The 26,063-nt window shown below is 37.5% G+C and overlaps 2 protein-coding genes across 7 annotated transcripts in view; both read left to right on the plus strand.

The window, feature by feature from the left end:
- sh3kbp1 (SH3-domain kinase binding protein 1) overlaps window positions 1–22,198 on the plus strand; it is a 68,308-nt gene extending 46,110 nt beyond the window's left edge. Inside the window, exons 8-19 of one of the 4 annotated variants that reach the window (XM_008396468.3) lie at window positions 8,680–8,749; window positions 9,493–9,587; window positions 11,019–11,114; window positions 11,196–11,247; window positions 11,321–11,392; window positions 15,076–15,211; window positions 15,299–15,369; window positions 16,769–16,875; window positions 17,450–17,560; window positions 18,576–18,790; window positions 18,876–18,939; window positions 19,472–22,198. In XM_008396468.3, the coding sequence (XP_008394690.2) occupies window positions 8,680–8,749; window positions 9,493–9,587; window positions 11,019–11,114; window positions 11,196–11,247; window positions 11,321–11,392; window positions 15,076–15,211; window positions 15,299–15,369; window positions 16,769–16,875; window positions 17,450–17,560; window positions 18,576–18,790; window positions 18,876–18,939; window positions 19,472–19,510 (1,128 nt within the window). In that variant the 3' untranslated portion in view covers window positions 19,511–22,198. The remainder of the gene's footprint in view (window positions 1–8,679; window positions 8,750–9,492; window positions 9,588–11,018; window positions 11,115–11,195; window positions 11,248–11,320; window positions 11,393–15,075; window positions 15,212–15,298; window positions 15,370–16,768; window positions 16,876–17,449; window positions 17,561–18,575; window positions 18,791–18,875; window positions 18,940–19,471) is intronic. The other 3 variants (XM_008396470.3, XM_008396471.3, XM_008396472.3) reach the window with 3 other exon arrangements.
- A 1,418-nt stretch (window positions 22,199–23,616) lies between these two features.
- The window catches only part of map3k15 (mitogen-activated protein kinase kinase kinase 15), a 35,740-nt gene continuing 33,293 nt past the window's right edge, over window positions 23,617–26,063 (plus strand). For 2 of the 3 annotated variants that reach the window (XM_008396464.3, XM_008396465.3), the window contains exon 1: window positions 23,618–24,234. In XM_008396464.3, coding sequence (XP_008394686.1) covers window positions 23,937–24,234 — 298 coding nt within the window. In that variant the 5' untranslated portion in view covers window positions 23,618–23,936. Of the gene's footprint in view, window positions 24,235–26,063 lie in introns of all 3 variants that reach the window. The other variant, XM_008396466.3, reaches the window with a different exon arrangement.

Consider the following 26,063-nt stretch of genomic DNA (forward strand, 5'->3'; position numbering starts at 1 on the left):
GTCATCAGGGCTTCCTGTGGCTCCTGTGGAGCAGATGTGTGCGTCTGAAGGATGTTTGCTCGCCTCTCCTGCTGAGTGTGTTATTTTACGGTGAGTCGGGTCTTTCTGCTCCCTAATGAGGCGACGGGAGGTGGGGGAGCGGCTCCATCCGGCTGAGTCACTGTGGAGCCAATCTGGAAGGTCAGCTGACCCTGATGTTGGAGAAAAGACGGCAAATATCACCTCCATTAAGTGCTCTAACTCTGTATAGAACGGACCATGAGTGCATCACAATCGGCTCTTTTAGTGTGTGTTTTTTTTTAAATGGATGACAAATTTGAAACGAGACTTTTTTAAAAACAGGAAGTGAGCATTTGTCATCTGGATCCAGTTGACTTTGGTTGTAGGAAGGACACAGACTGTTTTCATGATTAAAAAGCGATTTATTAAAGCTGCAGTGTTAGGCCTTTTGCAACTAGCAATAAAAATGATGAATTAAAATTAGCTCAATAATTTCCACTGGCATGATTTATTGTTTTTAGCTTTTTCTCTGTTTCTACCAAAAACTGGATGATAAAGTTCATTTTGGTGTTTTTCCTTTTTTTTAAGGACAATTTTGTTTAGAGAGATTTTATAATTAATTTTATTTGTTGTTTTGGTTGTTTTGTTGATTTATTTTGGATATTTAAAATGTCTTCCGGTTCCAGCTTTAAATGTTGATTGAAATTTAAAGTTTATTGATCTTTGAGAACGTGTTCTTGCATAACTATTATATTACTTGAAAACTGTCTCAAAGCAACAATATTATCGTTTATCGCAATAACTGATTAGTTTATTTTTTAGTTTTTACGTATTTGTTGAAACTGTCACCATGTCGTGGCAATTTATCCTGAAACAGATAATCTGAAAAAAATTGAGCTTCTCTGACTTCTCCCAGTGCCAAGTAGAAACAACCAATCAGAGCCAGGAGGAGGGTCTTAGCGCTGTCAATAATGCCCGTGTGTGTGCCACTCGCCCACCGACATAACCTCATTGCGTTCTGCTATCATGAAGCTTCTCCTCATCAACAGGGTCGGATGTGAAAGCTAATGCTAGTTAGCATAGCCACAGATGATAGCGGATAAATGGTTTTCCTGTAACGGTGAGTTGTTTCTCCACCATTAGCACACTTAACAGCGCTTTCACAAGGTTTTTTTTTTTACCATAGCACAGGGCATTCTGGGTAAAAACAACCAAAACAAACACGCGTACCTAGCGCTAGCGGGAGAAATGGCTAATTGTCTTTTACCAAAAACAAAAGTGAAATCTTACGACCACTAAAATCTGACGCTACTCAGTTTTGGCTAACATTTTATAAAGAAGGAAGTTGCACTCAGTGTTATTTTCTTCAATGACTTTTGGTGCAGCGCCCCCACAGGTGAGGAGGGGAACAGGTTTTCCTAAGAATTTGGTTTGAACCACAACAGCTGAAAATGTAGCAAATGTTTCAGTTTTGGTCCCAAACCGAACCAAGTCTACTGGACCATCGGTTGTGAAAACATCCTGACTGTAGACGGACTTATTGAGTCAGAATAACGGTTTTATTGCTCCATTACTGCCGTTTAACTAAGTCATAAATGAAGCATAGCCTGGTCATGTGCAGTAAAGGGAGACTTGCAGAGTCACAGCATGACTCATAAGAAGCAGGCTACTCTAGCGACGCAGTTGCTCAGAGGAAAGTGTTGATGCATGACTGTTCACACCAGTAACAATGCTGGTCAGAACTGGAGCAGAAGCTACGACGTCTATCTGAATGTTGCCAAACAGTGTTTCGTATCACACCTTCTGCGTGACAAGCATTTCTCCATGGAGCCGGTTTGTTAGGTCTCCAAACTACCACCGTCAGACAACCAGTTAAATTTCACTTTATAAACTCAGATTTCAGCTGGAGACTTTGATATTTTGTCTTTTGGTGAGCATTATGTTATGAACTGATGTTTCATTTCAACAACTCTCAGCTGCATTCTGGCCTACTTTGTTCTCGCTTCTTCTTTCATGTATTTTTTCATATTTCTCTAAACTTTTAAATAGAAAAACTGCATAGAAATTATGATATATGAAATTTAATTTGTGCACTTTCTCATCAGAGTGCTTTATTTTGCTAGATATTCACTTGCTGTGTCTTAAAGTGAAACAGATAGAAAATCAGCAGTCATTTTAAATTATATTGGTTTATACATTGAAACTCAATTACTACAAGAAGTCCTAAATATAAAATGTTATTTCAGATAAAGGGAAAAAGTACATTTGCAGAGACAGAGACCCTCTCGTCTGACTCAAAAGGGAAGTTGACTCAAACTCTGCAAGGTGCAAAGCTGCTGTGGCAACAAAACAAAACTCAAAGCATCAAACCTCCACCATTATCCTCCACAAATAGAATGAAGTGTTTGTGTTTGTTTTCTCCAGACATCTTCATTTTGTTTTCATCCCTCCATCGTTTCCAGAGGTCTGGTGCTTCATCTTATTTTCAGAGAGAAGAGTCTTCCTCATTGAAGTTCTTCTGAATGTGACCTTCTTTCCTTCCTACGACCGTTTAGCTTGAGCATTGAGGGCTACAGACAAAGGTTGAGAGGTTGCAAAGTACTTTCGATGTGTTTGAAGGAAGACTGCAGACTTGCACGATTTCACACAAAAGCAGAAAAAAAAGACATTTAATCAGGATGTGTTATGCAAAATAATTTTTTTTTACGTTTTAATGCTTCCATTTGGGTTTCTACTGGTTCTAAAACCAGCCTAAGCACTTAAAAAACTTTTTGTAGCAACTAGTTAAAGTTTTGTAGCAACATTGTTAATGTTTCCTGACTTTTGAGTCACATTCGACATGTATAGTAACTCAGCTAGCAACTCCAGCCCGTTACCTAGCAACATCGCCCAGCCCAGCTAGACCCGTTACCTAGCAACCCAAGCTGAGTTCCAGCATGTTTGGTTAGCTGGTTTTATCAACTGTCTGGACTGTTGTATGGCTGCTGGAGTGTTTTGTTGTTGCTACATTCTTGTTGGCTGTGCTGGAGGCTCTTCTAATGCTTTTCCTAGATGTATGGTCGTATGGACCCCATACAGACGTCACAGAAAAAATCTGCTCGCTGACGGTGAATAACATTGGTTTTACCCATCAAGTTGTCAATAGTTGTATAACTATACATTAAAGATGTATAACTGTAACGACAACTAAATAACAGGTCAGGAAAAAGTTTTAATTGAGAAATAAAATGGTGAGGGGAGGGAAGTAGCTTAGTTATGCTAGCTAGCTTGACTTTGGCCAGCAGCAGCTTATTTGGATTGAAAGTGACAGGAGGCCCTAAAACAGCTCAAGGTAGCCAGACTTCAGCATGAATTTGTGCAAAAAAATAAAATGAGCGTGTTTTTTATTGCCTATGTACGATATCCTTTATGCTAACCTGTTCAGCATAATAGATCGCCTTAATGCAACCAAACCTCAAACCAAACCTGATCGGTTCCTTCTCTGACTCCGTTAAATAAGCATTTCTGAAGAATTTTTTTTGAGTCTCAGACGTCATGGCTAAAAAATGACTGAAGGTTTAAACTTACAAGCTTCAAAACTGCTCTTTGCTGGTGCTTTAAACATTTCTTAACATCATTGCACCATCACCTCCAAGGATCTACACCTCAAGCCACTTCTGCTTTGTGGGAACTAAGTTACAAACACTTTACTCTAAACTTCTTACTTCAAGAAAGCAAAATGCAGGACGTCCTTCCTGCTGCAGCAGTAAAAGACGTTCCACCTGCTGAGAGCCGTGTCCTACTTTAACTCCTCTGCTGTCAGATCCTCTGTCTGCTGTCACTGCCAAGGACAAACACAATCTGCAGCAGATCGTTTATCCTGCAGAGGAAGCGATTGGCTGCAACCTGCTGCCAAGGTGACCCAAACATCAAACTGTCAGATTTTAGAAGCTGCTGGACGTCAGGTCCAGAATCTGACACAATAATCCTGTTTTTACCAGCAGACAATAATATGTAAGAAACGCAGAGTTCCTGCAAATCAAGGCTAAAAACCCAAATATAACAACCAGAACATTGATTATTATCGGTTTTGAGGATTTTGATGGTGTTGTGACAAATCTTTATTGCCGTTTCATAATTGGTAACTGAATTGTTCTTATGGTGTAAAGCACTTTGAGCTTTTCTTGATGAAACTCGACAGAAAATGAAGGAAATGAAGAGGAAAGGATTTTATTTCCACACGTCTTTTTTATTCATAGTTGTTTGACAGTTCATCCGTCCGTCCGTCCGTCCGTCCATCCATCCATCCATCTTTTCTTTGGTTCATACATCCATTTTTTTGTCCATCCGACCAACATTCGTTTGCTCATCCATCGATCCATGTTTTCATCCATCCATCTGTTCATTCCTACATCCATCTGTCATCCATCCATCCGGATCTCCGTTTATCTCCTTTGTTTTAAGTTTTGCCATCACTTTGTACAAACACTTCAGTTTCCAAAAATCTTTTTTCAAACTATTTTTTAAGCTTATTTACCTCATTTATGACACACATCTTTTCCATATACTTTGTCTTCTATTCTTGATCTGAACTTTAATTTATCTACAATTTGCCTCCTTATGTTTAGAGGAAACAACTGACTAAAAACATCTATAGATGTTTGCTAACATGACTTAAAACATTTTCAGACTAAAAGCCTATGAACCAGTGAGAAGTGAAAAAATGTTACTGGTGAAAATGTGAATGTTTAACTGGGCCGTCCCACTCATCCCGCCTGGCCTTGAAAAGTCCCCATCGATCTGGCGCCGGCGTTTCGGCTGCCATCAGTATGCGATAGGTGGATGTTGACTCCTCTCTGCTGCAGCGATGCCTCACAGCTCGCACCTCCACATGCGTCTCATTAGGGTGGGAATGAGGAAGAGGAGGAGGGAGGGAGGAAGTGTTGAAGGGAGAGGTCGGGCAGAACAGAGGCGTGTGTGTGTTCAGACAGACTGCGTGCTGTGAATGTGTGTGTTTTCCTGGGGAAGAGCCACCCTGGTTCCACAAACACCACCGAGGGATCCACTCCAGCTGGGGAACAACGGCGGCTTTAACGCTCTTCGTCAGCAAGTCGGCTGCTTGGTTTCTGCGTTGAATCTATTCGTAGGATGCAAGGGTGTTCATGGGAGAAACTAAATATATTTAGGTATGTTTTAATATTTATATCTTTTAAGGAAGTGTGGAGGATCTGCTTGGAAGATTGAGCGAAAACAAACACAGTGAATATCCGGAAACTTCTGCTTTATCAGGAATATCAAATATTAGTTTGACGCACTTTATATGAGTTGTTTCATAAATTAGTTGATGTGTAAAAATCCCATGAATTTGGTGGAAGAAGGGAGATCTACAGAACTGAAATGTATCTAATGGGTTTTTCTGCAGCTCTGGGAAGAAAAATACCCGTTTTTTTCACTGTGGTCATTAATTTTTTAGCCATCATGTCAATGCGAACTTAAACTTTGTTGTTTTAAATTTGCTAAGTGTGAAAATCGCACTACGCATGTGCTACTGTGTGCCATGTTGTTAGATTTGTGTAAATTGTGAAGCACATTGGTCAACTTTAGTTGTTTTTAAACATACTAGAGAAATAAATCTGTCATTAGCATGCTAATTGATTAGCTTTAGTTGTGTTGGAAAGATAGCATTTTGTTTTTAGCATTGACATATGCAGCATTGATACATTGATGTTTGATTGTTAAGCATCTACTTCTGTCTTTTTCTGGACGAATAATTCCAGTTTTAACTGGTTAAATGGCTAATGTTAGCATAAGCATTACTGCTGTTAACTGTTTGCTAGCTCTGAAATGCCAAATTATGTTAAATTTAGCATGCTAACGACAGCATTGTTGTCCTTAATCCATTGCCAAATCTGAAATTCCCTTCTATATCAACTCAACTCTCAAGCTAAGGGTTTCGTAAATAAAAAAACGAAACCCTTTGTTTTCGTTAAAAAATGAAAAAGTATGAATATATTTTATACTTATATTTTATATACTTAGTAGTACTTAGTATACTTAGTAGCAGTGGTGGAGAAAGTACTCAAAAATGTACTTAAGTAAAAGTACAAATACACAGTCAAAAATGTACTTAAGTAAAAGTCAAAGTACCACATTAACATTTTACTTAAGTAAAAGTAAAAAAGTCCTGGCTTTTAAAAATACTTAAGTATTAAAAGTAAAAGTACTCACTGAATGCATTACCTAATCGCTAATATCATAAAGTGTGCCGATCGCATTTAATTTTAATACATCAGAAATGTGCCATTTTAATTAACACTACCACAGATTAAACATGTTCTTATTGTGTTTATTCTCTGTAACAGTTTAGTCTTAGATATGTGATTCTATGAATCATAATTTCAGGGATGGAAACATTTTGTCTCCTGTCCTAACATAGCATGAACTTCATTAGTCACATTTATTTAGAAAGAAATCTAACTGAAAGGGGATGTAAAGAAGGTGTGGGCGGGGTGGAGGACATGCAACCAAGGAGCCATGTAGCAGAGTTGTAGTCAAGACCACCGAACCCAAGACCAGCGCCCTGCGCTAAATGACACAATAACATTAAGTTTACCTATCAAAATTGGTTTTCAGATTGATCTGAAAGATCCACATTCCCATAAAAACACTTAGATATTAAATACTTAGAGCTGAAATATATTTAACCAGTATCAATTAAAACTCACTTCATTCTGTTTTGCTTTCATCGCTGTGCTACAATCCGCAGATGTCTCCTGCTATTCCTAGAAAAATAACGCCCTGGGCGGTTGCCCATATTGCCCATGTCAGAAACCACAACTGAAACATCGCAATTAACGGTAAATAACGTTCAACTATGAACACTGTCCAACGTTCAACTTTTACTTATTCAGCGATTAAATGAATGTCTACCGCACACAGTGTACCGCAGTGTACACAAGAACAAAGAACGGCTCTCAGTGAGGCTTCAGTCCTTAGGACTTAGTAAAGATCCGTCCAGAAGAATCGGATCGTTCCTGAATGTCATATCACTATATTGCAGACTTTGGTCACAGCGTTGTCCCATAAATGCGACACCTCAGTCAACACCTCCACACAATAATTCAGCGCATAAGTGACAACTTTTTTTCATCAGATGCAACATGTGTCTCAGTACAGCTAGCTTTGCTAGCACAGATCTTACCTTTCTTTAAGCTTTCCTTCCAAGTGACGCTAAAAGTTGGACGAAGTCCCCCCGTCTGTGAAAGCGATGCGCTGCTGATTTTACATGTCGCCATATCAATTTATGCAGCGCTGTTATATTATAGACAAACATCTCCTCCCGCTCAGAGGAAACCACTGCGCATGTCTGGAGCTCCGCGTGCGAGTAAAGGTGGAGCCGATGGGTGACAACAGACACTAAGTCACGTTATTGCTCGGATTTTACGGCGCCACCTTAAGTCCCTGAACGTCACATTTTAACGGAAGAAAAGAGCAACACGACTTGGATGTAACGAGTAACGCGACAGTTTTGTAGAAATGTAGTGAAGTAGAAAGTACAGATACTTACTGTAAAATGTAGTGGAGTAAAAGTAGAAAGTCCCCATTATTAAATCTACTTAAGTAAAGTACAGATACACGAAAACTGTACTTACTTTCCACCACTGCTTAGTAGCCTAGTATCAATATTTTTGAGATGAAGTTATTTTAAAAAGTAATTATATTAAAATAATTGATTTTGTTAAACATTTGTTGTATCTGATATTCCATAATTTTGTGCTCATTAAACTTATTTCATTGCTGTCTTTCAAAGAACCTGTAGCTACACTCGAGCTAATTATTTAGCCTGCTAACATTAGCGCTGGCATTATTGAATATTTAGTGAATCTGAAATGTCACATTTTTATGCAAATCACTCTAAATAGATTTATTTTTAGTTAGCTACTTGGACTATACTGTCTTTTTGTTAGCCAAATTTGTGCTGCTTTGCAAAATATTGTATGCTAATATGAACCTTAATGTTGTTACTCATAGTCTAAAGTGGCATATTTATATTAATTTAACTGATACTCTGTTGATCGGGTTATGCTTCAGTTAGACAAAATTTTCTATTCATTTATTGATCAGGTAATCCAAATCAACAGATTGGCCATACACTGTATGCTTTTCACATGTTGATGTTAGCATTGTTGCTTTTAGCTGTAGATGCAGCCTTTATTACAAATGATCAAGTTTTCACTAAAAGAATGCTATGTTCTTGCATTTTAAATAATAAAATGTCATATTTAACAAAGGAGTTGGATTATTTATTATATTTATAAATGTATAAATGAAAAATATGCATAATGTGCTAATTTTTTATATGATTAATCATCAGAATAATTGATAGAATAATCAACAAGCACAATAATTATTAGAATGCAGCCCTACTGGTACATTTAATTAATGATTTCATGATGTATTCATTTACTCAGGTAGGTCTGGCATAGATTTATAATTACTTTTGCTGTTGCTGGTGAGGAGAAACAGACTGTAAGTCTATTCTTGCCGAATCACTGGTGCCTTGTTTGCGCACCACAACACTAACAACACATTCTGCAGACTGGGTACTGCAACAAGCACAGGAAGTCTCAAACCACTTCAGCCTGTTGTGTCTCGGTTTGTTGGAAACTAAAGGTTTCCTGTCATCTTTCTGTTCCTTAGGTCAACGAAGGGAAAGGTGTGAGCGTAACAGCTGAAACCATGAAGACCGAACCTGACGGCAAAGCTAAAGGTGAGAACTTCCTGTTACAAGAAACTATTCTCCTAAATTTCTCAAGCTTGGCTCATATTAAATCCTTTTAACTTGTAATACATTTCCTTATCGCTTCCTTTATTTGTAGTGCAGGTTTCCTTTCATTCTAATAGACTATTGTTTCTTATCGTCATCACCTCTAACGTTGTTGGTGTTTTGCTTGTGGAAAGAACCGGCATTCTAGATTTTCACTGTGGATAGCAAAGCATTGTATAAGAAAAGAAAAACAGGAACAGAGTATTAATATTTTCCAAAATCAGGGAGCTGAATACAGTTACCTCAAATCTAGATATAGAAATGTCCCATGGAAATTGAGTGAACTGTTAAAGAGGAAGTAATGCGCAAAATTCATATTTTGAACATTTTGTATTTTTCCATTTGAGTCTCAACTGCTTCTAAAAAACAGCACAAGCACTTAACAAAAACCAACAAACTGCTTTTTGGCAGTAAGTAAATGTTTTTTGGTGTTTGAAAACCTCCGGAATACAATGTTGCAAACCAGAAGGCACTGACCGTTACCTAGCAACCCCAACGGAACTCTGCCCATCGCCTAGCAACCCAGGTGGAGTTCCGGCACATTTGTTCTTCTGGTTTTACTGCAGTAATGGGCGCTGGAAAAGACGAGTGAATCTTTGAGGATGTTCAACTTTCTAAGACGACTCCAGAGGATTTATTATTTACTAGCTGTTGATTTATTTATGCTTGTTTTCATTGGCTGCCAGTGCGGGAGCAGTGCAAGGTCCTTTTCCCATACGAAGCACAAAATGAAGACGAGCTGGCGCTGAAAGAGGGGGACATCATCAATATTATCACAAAGGTGAGGGAAGCTTCTGTGTTTACAGTTGGAGGCAGGCTTGTGCGATTATGGACATTTATTACGATATCAGAACTGTTGTGACTATGTTTCACCAACACAAATACTACTCCTGAAAAACATTCCCAATTGTAATATGATTCTTTAGGACACTACACTGCAAAATTACAAAATCTTACCCAAGTATATTTGGTATAGTTTCCGCTGCAAATATCTTAGTAGACTTGAAATAAGACAAAAGTAACTTATATGTAACTTTTCAGCTATATAGGAGCTTGTTTTATAGGAGCAAATACTGTTTCCACTGGCAGATTATGTAAACTTATAACAAAAAATTTTTCCCATGTTATAAGTGAAATAATTTGCCAGTTGAACAAGTACTTTTTTTAATCAATATTAAAAAATTACTGACTTAAACTAAGCTCCTATATCTTGCTGAAATGTTACTTTTGTCTTATTTCAAGTCTACTAAGATATTTGCACTAGAAATTACACCAAAAATACTTGGTAAAATTTTGTGTTTTTCAGTGCAGTGCCATTGAAAAGTGTGATTTGCATCAGTAAACTGCACACTGTAACTGTATTCAATCATATTTTCAAATGTATTGGTATTTATTGATGATTTCATTGACCAAACGGTGGAGAAATCGGTAAACGATAAGGATACGAGGGGGAACCCAAAAGTTTCCAGAATGACGCTGCTGCACGCGCAGTTTTTGTAGTACATGATTCTGCCGCTAGTTATTTGTTCCACCACGCATTCTCAATCAGTGTGCCAAGCGCCGTTGATGTGGAAGGTTTCGTCTAACCGCAGTGAATTTTCTTGTAAGAGTTGTTTTGTCCAGCCGTCGTTTTTCTTCATGGAAAAGTTTTATGAGCAGCGCGGCTGAAGCTTTGCTTCCTGCTCGGGAAAAAGCTGTTGATCATCAATTAACATGTCACCATTTTTAAAGTGGGTGAATCACGAGTAAACTTGATCTTGACACATAGCTTCATCCTTTTAAGCGGTCTTCAACATTTGAACGGTTTCCGATGCTTTTTTCCCGAGCAGGAAGCAAAGCTTCAGCCTCGCTACTCATAAAACTTCTCCATGAAGAAAAACGACGGCTGGACAAAACAACTCTTACAAGAAAATTCACTGTGGTTAGACAAAACCTTCCACATCAACGCCGCTTGGCACACTGATTGAGAAGGCGTGGTTGAACAAATAACTAGCGGCAGAATCGCGTACTACGAAAACTGCGTGTGCAGCAGCGTCATTATGAAAACTTTTGGGTTCCCCTTCATAGTTTTGGGATTTTTCAAACATTGTTACTTGGAATTTATCATGACAACGATAAATTTAAATTGTTGGCATGGTAAGAAGTTTCACAGTAAACGATACGGTAAACGCCCGCTCCTGGTTGTCAATAATAATCATATTTTTGTTTACAGGAATGTGCCGATGCAGGTTGGTGGATGGGGGAAATCGGCGGAAGGCAAGGCGTCTTCCCAGATAACTTCGTCAAACTGCTTGAAGTTGAGAAAGAGGTGATGGTCACTTTTATTTAAAAAACAAAGCAGCAAAACTGCTTATCTCTAAACTTTACCCACTTAAATCTGTGTCTCCAGAGACCAAAGAAACCGCCGCCGCCCAGCGCTCCATCAGCCAAACACGCCACAGGTTAATATCTCAGTTTTGCTGTTATCTGTTTATTGTGTGGTTGAAGTCAAAGCTGTAAACTTTAAACCTGTAGAGAAAAAATCAGAAGCGAAGAAGGTTCCTCCTGAGCGGCCTGAGCATCTGCCTCAAAGAGACCCGGATCGAGGTAAAACCTGGTCCGCTTTGACCCACTTTCACCTCAGCTTCCTACTGCTCTCTCAAACTTCCTACTGACCTCTTTCAAATCAAACTGAAACTAACTTACCCGCTAAAACTTCCCTTCCAGCTTGTTTCCTCCATCCTTGTGCAGAGACAGAGCTCTGATTGAGAAAACTAATCAGCATCTGTCTGCGCTCAACAGGAAGCTGCAGGCTCTGTGGTTCGATGCTAGTCGCACTCTGGTACCATCAGTACTGCTGGTGCAAGACAGATGCTTCCACTTTTCACCACAATGTTGCTGCCTTACAAAAAAAAAATTTCTGCAAAACTCTGAAATGCAACAACAATTTCTTAAATTACATTCGCACTGAAAAAAACACAAATCTTACCAAGTTGTTTTTATCCTGTTTCTAGTGCAAAAACTTTAGTAAAGTTGAAATAAAACACAAATAACTTACAAGTAACTTATCAGCAAGATATGAGAGCTTGTTTTAAGTTATAATTCCATAAATTTGATTATGAATTTGTGTTTTTGCAGTGTAGTAATATCTGTACTTTATTTTAGATTTTCTTTTCACAACTTAACTGGCGGTTTTTGTTTGTTTTTATGATTTGTAGTGTTGCCTTTGAGAAAACTACAAATCCCACAAATCAAGTAATCATTAACTTCAGCTTTTCTTGCAAGGCTGCGAAACAAAACTACTTTTTAAGCTGGTTAACTGTAAGTTTAGGCAATTAGAATTAAAATATTCTTGTTAGATTGTTTGTTACTTGCTTCTTCATAGCAACGTGTTCGGTTAATAAACACTTCCTTAAAAACGGAGGTTTCAACATTAACAGTGACTGTTAGAAAGGTTATTGTGTCAGACTACGAAGCTGGACACCTCAGATTAAGCTGACAAATTTATATTTATCTTGCATAAGCTATTTTTTAAGTAAAGTTATTAAAGCAATTAAAGTTAATGTTTATGAATAACTTACAACTGCTATAAAAAGGTCTTTAAACTGTTAAACTTAACGAAAACCTTGAAAAAAAAACAAAGCAGTAACTTTTATGTGATTTTCATCATCAGAACAAATTAAAAAATTAAAACCATAAGTTAATCAAGATAGAAATATAGATTTAAAAAAGTTGCGCGGTTGCTATTTTTTTAAGAACCCACTTGACCTTATGCTGTCGTGCTCAAATACGAGCACTGAACAGAAAGAGGAAGCAGTCAAAGTCCGAAGATAAACTGTAAAAGATTGTCAGGGAACTATTGACGTTGTCTTTTCATAAATCTTCTAAAAATGAAACAAGAAAGTCTGGTGTTAAACACGCCAAGAATACAGTAGCTTTTCCTTCGCAGGTCAACTCTGAGTCAGTTTCTCACTGGTAGAAATAATAAAAATATATCTTTATAAGGACAAAAACTGAATTAAAATGTTTTTAAAAACGTTACGTCTTGCAGAATCAAAATCATGGAAGTGAACTCTTGGTTATTTGTGACATAACTTTCACATAGTAATCATTGTATATCAGTAGGGCTCCAAGCTGAGGAAAAGCGCACACATCTCCATATTGTGCCAAAGTTCAGTAGCTCTGGTTGCTAGGATACTAGGATACTTCTGCAGTGCTAAATAAAGCTTTCAGGCTTTCAAAGTTAGAACTCCAGTGTTTTTAGTAAGCAGGCAGGAAGGAGGAATGGAAATAAAATAAAGCAGCCGTTTATGGTGGATATAAGAAAATTTTAACACATAAAAAAGCACAGGCTAAGAATCCAGATGTAATTGGATTTCATTTGTTCCTACTCCTTCTGACAGCACTTACTGAACCATCCTTATGAATTAATGTGCCAGGCTAGATTATTGAACAGGATGTTCACTCTTAGCGGCGATCACACCTCGTTCTGCTCAGAAATCGCCTCATGCATCAGAAACTTGCCGCATTTCCTTCTCCACAGCTGAAACTGATGCAGAAACGTCCTACAGGTACATTAAGCATAAGACATTTCACAGATTGTGTCAGATGTAGCACCAGTGGGAAGTACTGTGGTTGAATAACGTAACAGAGAATCATAACGGGGGGAAATATGTATTTGAAGCACTCTGGTTACATTCACTTAAATAAGGTGTGAAATTTAAATCCGTTTTTCTTTTTGATGATTGGATGGTGATGGAGCACAGCAACGAGAAGGTAAACAGATTAACAATAATACTGTTTGCATTTAAATAGGGTAGAGGATAGAAATTAGCATTTTGGAAATCCTAATGGAATTTAGTCCATAAATAATCTCACGTATGGTGGAGATTATGACCCTTTCTTCAAACCCCGTTGACTTAATCTACTATATTGTTGTAAATGTGAAACTGTGGAGGGTCCTTCTTTTCTGTGACCATGAATTCAAAATGTCTGCACATCCTTAATAAGTCTTAAATTCTTGAATCTAAAATTAAGACCTTAAAATGTATTGGAATTCATTTAAAAATGGTAAGTTGGCCTTAAATAGGTCTTAAAGTTTGTAGTGGCAGGACTATTTAATCTCATATATACTACCTAGTCTTTTTTTCTTGAGGAACTTTTCTTTCTGGCAAATGTTTATTCATTTTTTTCTGTGACTCAAGGCGGTTCAGGCTACCGCTAATTTTCTAGCTGCTAATATATTCTTGCTAGCTACCAAAAGTATATCAGCAGCTATGTTTGCAGGAACAATTGAATCTGGTTGCTACAGCGGAAGCGGAAGAAAAACTATCCAGCTAGCTAAGAAAAGCAAGATGGCTAAAAAGAAAAAGAAAGCTAGCTAGCTAGCTAAAATAAAAGCATGCTAACTAGCTGGGTAGGTAGCTTTTTTGTATCTTTTCTGTTTTATAGTGATGCTACATTTATTATGTACAAAAAAGTGAGACAGTACAGGGGTTTTAGCTGTTTATTTTGTACATTTCTGCTGTATACACATTAAATGTAATTCCAAATGGTCTTAAAATGTCTTAAAAAGTATTTAATTTGAGTTGGCGCAATCTGCAAAAACTTATATAAGAAATCTGATGAAAGATCCACGTCTGAGATCGGCTTACTAAGCTGTATGAGAACGGATCTCTTGGTTTGTGTTTGGACTGATAACATCTCAGAACATCTACTGCTCCCAACTTTTTCCCTTTTCTTAATCCTCTCACTGCAAGAACAAAAACTGCAAGTATATTTGGTTTAGTTTCTACTGCAAATATCTTTCTACACTTGATATGACAAAACTAACATACAAATAACTTTTCAGCAAGATGCAAGAGCTTCTTTTAAGTCAGTAGTTACTTAAAATTGAAAAAGTTCTTGTTCCGTTTTCAGATTATTTCACTTATGACATTTCTCCCATGTTCTAAGTGAAATAATCTGCCATGAATATTGAGGAATTACTTAAAACAAGCTACTATCACTTGCTGAAAAGTTACTTGTAAGTTAGTTTGTCTTATTTGAAGTGTATTAACATGTTTGCACTAGAAATTTGACTAAAATTACTTTTTGTGTTTTTGCAGTGCACTGTTTTCTGTTGCTCTTTTGCCTTTTACTTCTGCAGCTTCGGGCACCTGTTTTACCTTTTCGCTTTTGATTTAATTCACCTTCAAAGGTCAACTTCAGCTCATAGTTGCGGTATTGACGTTCTCTTCACTTGGTGGTGATAGTTTACCTTTAGCCTCTATAATTTCTCGTGTGTTTAGGTGAAGAGATGAAGATTGGAGAAATTGCTAAACCCTCCCTCCCAGCTCACCTTCCCAAGAAACCCCTCCACCCAAAGTCAAGCTCCTCCTCTTGCTCCCATCCCCCACGGCGTCCAGAGAGGCCGCCTACATTAGCGTCAGTACACACACACAGAACCAACAGAACTAGAAATGACCCCTGACCTTCTTGAGCCTAATGCTGTCGTTTGGTTTACCTGCTCAGGTGTGAAAGCCCCAAGTCTGAGGGCGGGGCTTCAACACCAGATTCTGCCCCTGATAGGTCACAGGCCACTGGTGAGTCTGACTGGCTGGACCATGGACGACTCACTCCGTCTCTCTCACCTCCGCCTGAACTGAACTTTACCAAAACTTTGTCTTTTAATGCAGAAAACGGGACATTTGACCAAGGGGTTTCACAATACTGCAAAATATACTCAACTCAAATTAATTATAATTACCTTTTGCAACAATATCTTAATAGAATTACCAAATATAATTGTATTAATAATTGAAAAGTATACAAACACATATGATGTATAAATTAGAAATAATTCGGGGTTTCCCCCAGAAAACTTGCTACGCCTGTGGTTGGTGCTTGGGCAAGTCATTCATCCAACAGACTGTCGTGTTTTTGACAGTAAATTTGAAAATATCACTTGATAGTTATGCATTATTGGAAGACTGGAAGATTAATACCTAAACACCAATTGTAAACTCTTAAAAAAGGCAATAACAAAAAAAACTTAAATAAGCAAACAATGCTGAGCCTGGTGGGGCACAAGTAAAGCCTGGTGGACCGCCAGGCTTATGATGCACTGTGGGAAACTCTGTAATTTATACATCAAATAATCATTTAAAACATGAATTTGATGATGAAATGAGGGACATAAGTGGCATTAAAGCTGCAATTTTTAACAATTTGTTAAAATTCACCATGTTGTGACAGTAAACTATGAGACAGATAATCTGTAAAAAAATTAAGCTCCTTCGCCTTCTCCCACTGTAAATCAGAGCCAAAATACTAGCTCCACTGCCAGGAGAGTCAGTCACCTTCCTCATTCTCTGCTATGCTTCATTCTCTGCTACGCTGCAGCTAGCATAGCCTGTCGCGAATGCTAATGCTAGTTAGCATGGCCACCGATGACGGTGGATAAACAGCTTTTCTTTACCTAAGTTATTTCTCTGGTATTAGCAAGTACATGAGGATGATTGACAGTGTTAAGACCCTCCTCCCGGCTCCGATTGGTTCATTTCTTCAGACGTCAGTAGCAGCTCAGGGAGGCGATGGAGGAAATCCATCTTTTCACAAATTATCTCTCACAACAAACTGTCACAATTTGGTGGCCGTTTTAACAAATATGTAAAATAGAAGAAAAAAAAACCCATAATAGCAAAATCTCAACTTACAGTGGTTACCATACAATTTATAGATACGAAAAGCAAGTGGGAGTAAATAAAGTAAATTCTCGTTTATGTCTAAATACAGTGTTATTATATAAAACATTAATTTGATGACTAAGTCAATGTCTTGTTCTTACTGTATGTACTGTATGTGTTTTTTACTCTTTTCTTACCTACTTAGGGCTACAATATGCATCATTTTCTTCCATTATATGACTTGAAATACATTGATAACTAGCTGGCTAACGAACTAAGTTGACCCCTGACCCCGAATGTCTGTTTCTGTGTCCAGATCTCGACCTGGATGCGGTCGTCTCCTCCACAGAGAAGCTGAACCACCCGACGGCGTCGCGGCCGAGAGTCACAGACCGCCGGCCTCGTTCCCAGATCATCGCACCTGTGAGTGTTCAGGAAACCTCCTGCCCCAGTCACAAAACCACAGTCGGAGGTTTCTGTTAGACAACCTGCACAGGCGTGAAACTAAAACACACTACAGCTACTTCCAGTTACCTCTGCCACTACGTTTATTTGCAATAAATCAGAATTCAGCTTCAGTTTAGACCAGTGGTGGTAGAGTAACAAAAAATTATACTCATGAGTAGAACTATGATGAAAAAAGATACATAAATGAATAAATACATTAAATTTCAAGGATAAAGTCATTATGTTACAAAAGTAAACTGGTTTGACAATAAAGTCAAAATAATACAAGAATAAAATCGTAATACCTGTAACACTGTAAAATGTCTTGTTATATGTGAAATAATCTCAGTGAAACTAGGACTTTGATTGTTAAGGAATAACTGAAGCTCCTCTAAGCTGCTGAAAAGTTACCTGTAAGTTAGTTTTGTCGTATTTCAGGTGTTATGATATTCTAAATAGAAACTGCATTAAAATACTGGATCAGATTTATCGTTTTTGTTGGATTATTGATTGTTTCTAGATTTTCAGCTGCTGTTATTTTCTTCTTCAGTCGTCTCTGTCCAGCATAGAGCTGGAGTCTCCCACGGTGGAGGACAGGAAGGACAGAAGGAAAGACGACCAGGAGTCCGTCCCCATCAAGAAAGCAGTCCCAGTCATCCCAGTAAGACCACTGCTCCCCCTCTTGGTTTTTGTTTTGTTCTTCACTTGGCCAGCAGATGGAGCCAAACCATTAATTTTCCTTTCCAAAGTTTATATTTTCCTCCAGTTCTGTTCTCTACGGAGGCCCTGAAGTGCAAATATCAACAAATTACTAGACACAACTACAAATTTAAAATAATATTTAAAAAGAAAAAATGTTTGTTTGGGGGTAGTTGTGCTACATTATAACACAACTAATGTTGTTGTGTTTTCTTAATTTCTAGTTGTGCACTGTAAAAACAAAATCTTACCAAGAGATTCTGGTCTAGCTTGTAGTGTAAATATTGTACTATACTTGAAATAAGACAAAATTAACTTGCAAGATATTGGAGCTTGTTTTCATTAATATTAAGTTTTTAACATTAATAAAAAATAACTGGTTCCACTGACAGATTATTTCACTTGTAACTAGACATTTTTCCTTGTTATAAGTGAAATAATCTGCTAATAAAACGAATTATTTTTAGGGTTAGGGTTAATTATTATCAATGTTAAGAAATTATAGACCTTAAATAAACTCCCATATCTTTCTGAAAAGTTACATGGAAGTTAGTTTTGTCTAATTTCAAGTACACTAAGATATTCACACTAGAAATTAGACCACAATCACTCAGTAAGATTTTGTGTTTTTGCAGTGTGCTTAGTTGATGTTGTGTTTTTTTATTTTTAGTAGTGCTTTATTAATGTTGTGGTATTTTCTAAATTTGCAGTTTTGCTTAGTTAATGTTGTGTTTTCTTAATTTAATGTTAATTATGTGTTTTTTAGTCAGTTAATGGAATTATGTCTTCCTAATTTCTAGCTTGGCTTTGTTAATGTATTTTATTAATTAGTAGTTGTGCTTTCTTCATGTTTTTGTGTTTTTGAATTTGTGTTTAAGGATTTGTTGAAGTGGTTTCTACTTCAGGGCCACCGTAGTTCTCTTCTATCAAGTGATGCTAAAATATTTAAATCATCTTCTTTTCTTTTTTTTCCACAGGTACATGACGTTAAAGCCCCGCTGCACAAACCCGCCATCCTGCCCCCGCCTAACTCCTGCCACCGCTCCATCTCCCCGTCCTCCTCCTCGGGTTTGACCCCGTCCCCGGAGCTCCGGCAGTCGCCGCTCACGCCGACGCCGCCGACGCTGGAGGAACTCAGGAACCAACTGAGAGACTTGAGAGCCTCCATAGAGCTGCTGAAGCACCAGCACAGGTGAGGCTGCCTGCTGGGCCTCTCTTTGTTTGATTTTCCTTCTTGGAAATGAAGAAAGTCAAAGTGTTACTGTGATGCGTTTCAGGCAGGAGATGAAGCAGCTAGCCAACGCGCTGGATGAGGAGAAGAAGATACGTGTTAGTTTACAGGTGAGACGGTAAATTTGACCTATAGGTATTCAGAGTGTTCATACTTCTTGAACTTTTCCACATTTCTAAGTATCAACACAAGATTGAGCCCCTGATAATTGTGAAGAGGAACAATTGAACACAGATTTTAATGTTTTTTAGAAATAAAGATCTGAAAAGTGAGGCCTGTGTATAGAAGACTTTTTGTATTTTTGTCTTTAGGTTTTGCTTTACACATGTGAAAACGGTTCGTTCCTTACTAATATTTTCTATATCTGTAAAAATATAGAAAATAATTTTCTAATGTTTATTTGTTTTCTCATGGATTGAAAGGAAATTTTGCTTTTCCCAACATTTCAATGAAGTGCACACAGACACGATAGAAGGACATTTTTGGTTACATTCTACTTCACAATTATGAACCGCTTGTAGTTTTACCGAGGGAATAAGTTAAATTTGTGTGAAACTTTTTCCAAAAACTGCATCAGTGTCAAACCTTTAAATTTTGCAAACAGTGTGCAATATTAACTAGCATCTTGGCTTTATTTCACAGGTGGAAGTAGAGCACATAAAGAAGAGCCTGTCCAAATGAGGACTGAAGAATCAATTTCTCATCACATCTGAGGCCACATTAAAAAACAAAAAACAAACAAAAAAAAGGAAAAAAATTAACTTTCTCACTGTTGGTTTTGACACTTCCGCCAAAACTAAGTTTGTGCCAAACGATCGCCACCATCACCGACGATTCAGCACCACGGATTCAGCCACATTTCCTCCCCTCTAAGCCGCCTTATCCTGCGTTTACTTCTTTCTTTTTTACCTTCTGTTAAAGAGGCTTCTCTGTTTGGTTTACTGCTATCTTCGCTGTGCCACCGGTACAAGGACGCCCCTGGAGCCGCGGCTGCCTGGTACTGTTTTAAGTTTCCCAGAGTGAAGGAAACTTCAGCCTCTGTAGCCTGGTCTGATCAGAAGACCTCTGTGCAGTTCTGCGTCCACTTTGCGGCCTTCACCTCCAGTCTGGGTGTATAAGTGTGCATGTGTGTGTGTGTTTGTATGTTTGTTTTCATGCGATGTGAGGACCTGACGTATTGAGGTTCAAAATGGGGACATTTTTAGAAACTATATTTCCAATTAATCAAAAATAAAATTCTGAACACTTAAACTAGTTTAAACCATAAGATTCATTTTTTGTGCCATGAGTAAGTTTGTTTACTTTTTTATTGTTTAAATCTACATGAACGAGGGACCAATGACAGCACAATGTCCTTTTCTAAGCATTCAAAATCTATTAACATTAATATTTTAGATATTTTTTATGAGCCTATAAAGTAGACTATGATTTATAATGATTAAAAACTCACACAAAAGCACAGTAATTTCCTCTAAACATTACTGAGGAAAGAAGACTTCAGTTCGTACAATACTTTAGTTTACTTTTTGCCTTACTGTGATATTTTGTCAATGTTTGCTTTATGTTTAATCGCCCTTTACGTAAAGGGCAATTAAACATCGCCCTTTATGGCGATGTTTGGTGATTGTTAGAACAATGTTGATTGTTCTAACAATCAACATTCTGGTTGATTGTTAGAACAAATATTCATCCAGGACATTCATTATGCTAAAAGGACATTTTTCTTCTGCATCAGGTTATTGGTCTGAATGCAACACTGCCTCAAATTTAGAAGTTATGAAAAGACAGCAGACCAAGCAGCCATGTCTTGAAAAATAAAAGCAGGTATATGTTGTGTCTTCCTCTAATCCACACAGGGTCAAAAGTATTCAAATAGGTCAAAATATATACATAGAATCCCGTTTTTCTTTTTTCTTCTTTTTTGGCAGAATTGGTAGTTATTTGAAGTTGTTGAACCAGCATAGTCCATATATTTTGAATACATTTTGTTAGGGTGTGTATCCATTCCAGTGTGTTGGTGGTTCTTGACCAGTTGGACCAACCCACTGCATCCAGGCTTCAGCTAACTAGCTGTAGATTTTAGGTGAAATTTAAAGGGGGCCTTTTATGCAAAATTAACATTTTGTGTATCTTTGTTCTTCCATTTGGGTCTCAATTGTTTCTAAAAACAGCAGAACCTCTTAAGAATGCTACCTATACGCTTTTTGGCAACAGGTAAATGTGTTTTGGTGTCTGGAAAACAAGCTGTTTGAAAAGATCCTGCTAAGTCACAATGCATCGTTACCTAGCAACCCTAACCGAACTCAGCCTGTCACCAAGCAACCTAAGTGGAGCTCCAGCTTGTTTGGTCAGCTGCTTTTACCACTGTATGCGCTGTACAATGGCTGCTGGAAAAGACAATTTTTTATTTTATTATTTTGTTGACTTACCTTCTAGAAATGCAGCAACTACTTGCTACATTCTTGCTGTTTGTGCAGAAGGCTCTACTTATGCTTTTCAAAGATGTACAGTTATATAATTGCACATCTGCTTTTATCCATTTTTATGTGAGGTTGGTCAGATGGTTGAAACTTTGACAGCTTTGGGTGTTGTTCTAAATTCACATTAAAACTGATTTCAGAAATGGTCAAATAAACCTGACTTTAAATTTTTGAAATCTTAACCTTGTTAAAATATATGTACTGTGCTGGAAGCCTAACATTAAAACTTAACTAAGGATATTTTTGCATTTATCCAGCATTCAGAGGGGGTCAACTAGTAAGTTACAGTTCAAACAGGAGCAGGTCAAAAGAAAAATCACCAATAGAAGACCATGTCGTTTGTCAATAATCACATTATGTGAATATCGGATATTTTGGGATTTTGCTGGCATTAAAAACAAATCTTATTTTTCCTTTACAGAAATGAGAAATATTAAGAAGCACATTTAAGATAATATAAATAATTTCTTTGTGTAAACATGAAAACGTATAACTGAAAGTGCATGAATAAACAGAAACGGTTCCTTTTCAGTGAATATTAACAGGGTTCAGTGAATGTAGAAGGTTCCAGGTCCTCATGGGTAGATGAAGGTAAAGTGTGTGCTTATGTGTGGTTTTTGTATTACAGCATGTGCAGCTGTTTTTGCCTCCCTTCCTTACGTGTGCACAAAATCTATGACAAACCCGTCACTGTGGCCTTCCTGTTTCAGATTATAAGTCTTTTTATTTCTTCTCTTTTCTGTCTTTTCATATGACAAAGAAAACTGCTACAACTGAGGCTACAAGTTGTTTTCTTGACTTGGTCCTTTCTCTCCAAGATGGTGATAAATGAATATATATATATTTACTTTTATATTTCAGTGTAATAAAGAGGCTATTATGTACTGTATGTGTGTGTCTTCTGTAATGAATTAAATTGGGTTTACTTAGAGAAACGGTTAATAAGTAATGAAATGTTTCAGTGAACAAAAGAAGAAGTTGCTGTAACAACTGTTGCTAAAAACCACAGTTGGATTTTGGCAACAGCAGCATTTTTTTACGTGAAAAAAATCTGATAAATGTTTATTCGTCAAGTAATCAGTAAACCAGAAAATATCTGTAATGGTTGAAATATTCGAAAAAGTATTCCTAGTCTTCAAACTGTGTCCGTATGTGAACATTTCATCCCAAACAGATTTTCAACTGCAGTTACAGCGAGAAAAAAAAAAAAGCTGAAATGTTGTCATTTGCTCCTACTTTACAACTGTAATACTTTATGCTTTATGCTGCATTTTTATTTGAGAACAATATGTTTTACATTCCTTTTTACATTTCAAAAACGTAAAAGTGCAAATCCCCTTTATTCAGATACATCTACGTATCTGAACAATTATCCACTTTACAGCACCACAAATTAGCGCATATCATATAAAATCCAAATAAAATGCGTTGTTGATTGGGCTTTTAATGTGAAAAATGTAAAAGGCAGTGCATTATGTGATAATATTTGGCAGAAAAAGTTATAAAACTTACAAACCCTCTTGGGTCAAATTGTAGTAATTTGTCAAACAGTAATGAGGAAGTTAATCAGCTGACCAGTCAGTGATTAAACACCCTGTGACACAGAGCTACGGTTTGTACATCCGGATAAATACAAGAAGAAATCTCATAACCATGAGATCTTTTCTCATAATTTCAATAAAAGAGCTCAGAATAATAAGATCTGGATCTTGTAATGACAAGAAAATACATTATTATAGAATCTTATTTCATAATCCCAAAAAACACCAAATCCTACTATTTTTAGCCTGGTTTCTTCTACAAAAATATTAGTACACTTGGAATAAGATGAAACAAGTAACTTCTCAGCAAGATATAGAAGCTTATATTAAGTAAATCATTCCATAATATTGATGAAAAAGTCATGGTTACTCTGACAGATAAATTAACTTATAACAAGACAATTTCCCCGTTATAAGTGAAATAATCTGCCAGTGGAACTAGAACTTTGCCATCAATATTAAGGAATTATTTACATAAAACAAGCTTTTATCTTGCTGAAAAGTTTTTCTTTGGTGAAGTTGAGACAAAATCACAAAATACAGTATAGGTGGGATAAGGATTATTTTATTACTTTGGTTGATTCTATTTTTTTCTGATAAGTTACTATTTTTATTTTTGTGTAATAGTCTAGTTGGAAGGAGTTGATGTGTGGTTGGTGGCAGAAGGATGCGCTTGCCCCGGGGCCATGTTCATGCCAGAAGCGCCCCTGTCAGTGTTTCTTCCAGCAGGACGCAGTTATATATTTAGACAGCAGAGCAGTGATAACATTTCAGAGTTGGCCAGCAGGCTCAGTCAGCCGCCTCCCACTCTGGAAACTTTAAACCAGACAGACTTGCACGCCTCGGAGTAACAATTAAACTTCCTGAGACTCCCCCCCTTCTGCTTTTCCTCATCTGGTCGGATCCAGTCGGCTGGAAAAGCGGGCGTCCTGGTGCGAAATAATCGGTGTGAGTCAATGAGGCGGAGATGCAGGAGGACAACCCCAGACACGCTCCTCTGCGGCCAGGACAGGTGCTCCACTGGTAAGCCGGCAGAGGACGGGACGGGCAGCCAGGGAAGGAGGTAAACAGCGGACTCTCTTCGCCATGGATCAGGGTCAGAGCGCGCAGGTCGCCGATATGGTGGGGGAACATGCAGCCGGGGTGTGCGCGTCTGAGCGCGGCGAGGTGTCCAGCCCCAGCCCGCCGGCCAAGCAGCGCTCCCTGCGGGTTGTTTACGTCCTGAACGACGGGCTGAAGGCGGTTATGGCCAGCAGCCCGGAGTCCGGGGCGCTGCAGTGCCTGCAGAGAGCCTGCGACGCGGAGAGCGCCCTGCTCACCACCGTCACTTTCGGACGGCTGGACTTTGGAGAGACGGCGGTGCTGGACAGCTTCTACGATGCAGGTGGGTTCCTCGGGTCGGAACCGAAACGGGTTCACAGCTGTAAATCGAAAGTGTAATCAATCAATGCGTCTGTTTTTCAAGATTTTCAAGATCAACGTTTTACTTTGTTTTGGTTTGGAAAACTCACGATTCCTGTGATGGCGTTTGGCCAGATAGAGAAACGAAGAGTAAATTTCGGGGGGAGACCCCCAGACATTTTGGGGAAAAAACTTGGAGATTTCTGAGTTTCAAAACTCAAAATCACATTTCTTTTTCTGGCAAATGTTCGACCCTCCAAGCTTAGAAATGCTCTTAATTTTTCTGGAACATTTCTGAAAAATAATTTTAAAAAAAATATTTTTTGTAGTAAGTTTTGGACTTTTGGAACTCAGAGATTTTCTTGATTTTATTTTTTTTTAAATAGATTAATATCAAAATTCCTTAGTTCTCTTTAGCACATGTTAGACTTTTGAAACTCAAAAATTAAGGGTTTCTTAATTTCTTACTTTTTAAATAATTTTCTCTTTTTTCTTAGAACTTTTCTGAGATTAATCTAGAAAATTCTGTTTTTTCTAGCACATTTTTGACTTTTCAAGCTCAGAAAATTCCATGTTTTTCCTAAAAACAAATTCTGCCATTGGATTTTCGTGAGAATTTAATCTTTCTGATGAAAACCTTATTCAAGACCCCAGAAATGAGCAGAACTCTGGGTTCTACACGCCCTGGAGTTCTGGAAATTTATTTATGTTCATGAGAAGAAAAAGAAGAATGGAGAAAAGTGCTGTGTTTTCTTCCACCCATCCATCCATCGATTAATTCATCCATCCATCCATTCATTCGCCCACTTATCTATCTGTCTATCCATCAGATAGACGGTTATTGACTTAACTTAGCCATCCATTCATTTATTCATCCATCCATCTAGGGCTGCAATTAACATTGTCTTAGTAATAAATTGTTTTATTAATCATTCTGATGATTAATCCAGTAATTAGATTTAAAAAATTGCAGCATTCTGCAGATTTTCACTTAAACATATTTTATACAATCTTAAATATATATACAAAATGCAAATAAACATATAATTCATTTTCCTTTTTAAAAAAATAAGAAAATTAACATTTTATTGCCTAAAATACAGGAGCATAGTGAGCGTTTGATCATTTGTAGCAAAATGTGCAAAGTAAAGTCAATAATTCCTCAATATTGATGAAATACTTATTCCATTGGCAGATTATTTCACATGTAACAAGACATTTGTCCCGATCTGTCAGTGAATAATCTGCCAATAGAACTAGTTTGTTTTTTTATCTCTTTCTTACTGTTTATTCAATGTCACATGCTGTTTTTATTTTAATTTTTTTTCTTTAATTATGTAAAGCACCTTGAAATGCCTTGCTGCTGAAATGTGTAATAAAATAAAATTTGATTGAGTGATTGATAGTAGTTCTTCATAAATATTAGGGAATTATTGACTTAAGCTCTTATATCTTGCTGAAAAGTTACTTGTAAGTTTTTGTCTTATTTTAAGTGTAATAAGACATTTGCACTAGAAGCTAGATTAAACATACTTGGTAAGATTTTGTGTTATTTGGTTCTGTAAACCAAATAACCTCTGTCCTCTCAATGCTTTGCTTCCTGTCCAATATATTCTCATCTCCCAGTGATGCTACTAATTCGGCCACCCTGAAGTAAACAGAATTAACTCTTCACCCAGATTCTCTCTTTCATTCACGTGATCCCCCATTCTGTCTTCAAAGATCTATGCAGTGAAATCAGAGCTGCTTCTAATTGGCAGCTATTTATACCCTGTGATACTGTCCACACCTCTGCTGCAGACAACGTGGCCA

Source organism: Poecilia reticulata, chromosome 20 (genome assembly GCF_904066995.2).
Source record: "Poecilia reticulata chromosome 20, P_reticulata-male-v2, whole genome shotgun sequence".
Classification (NCBI taxonomy): Eukaryota; Metazoa; Chordata; class Actinopteri; order Cyprinodontiformes; family Poeciliidae; genus Poecilia; species Poecilia reticulata.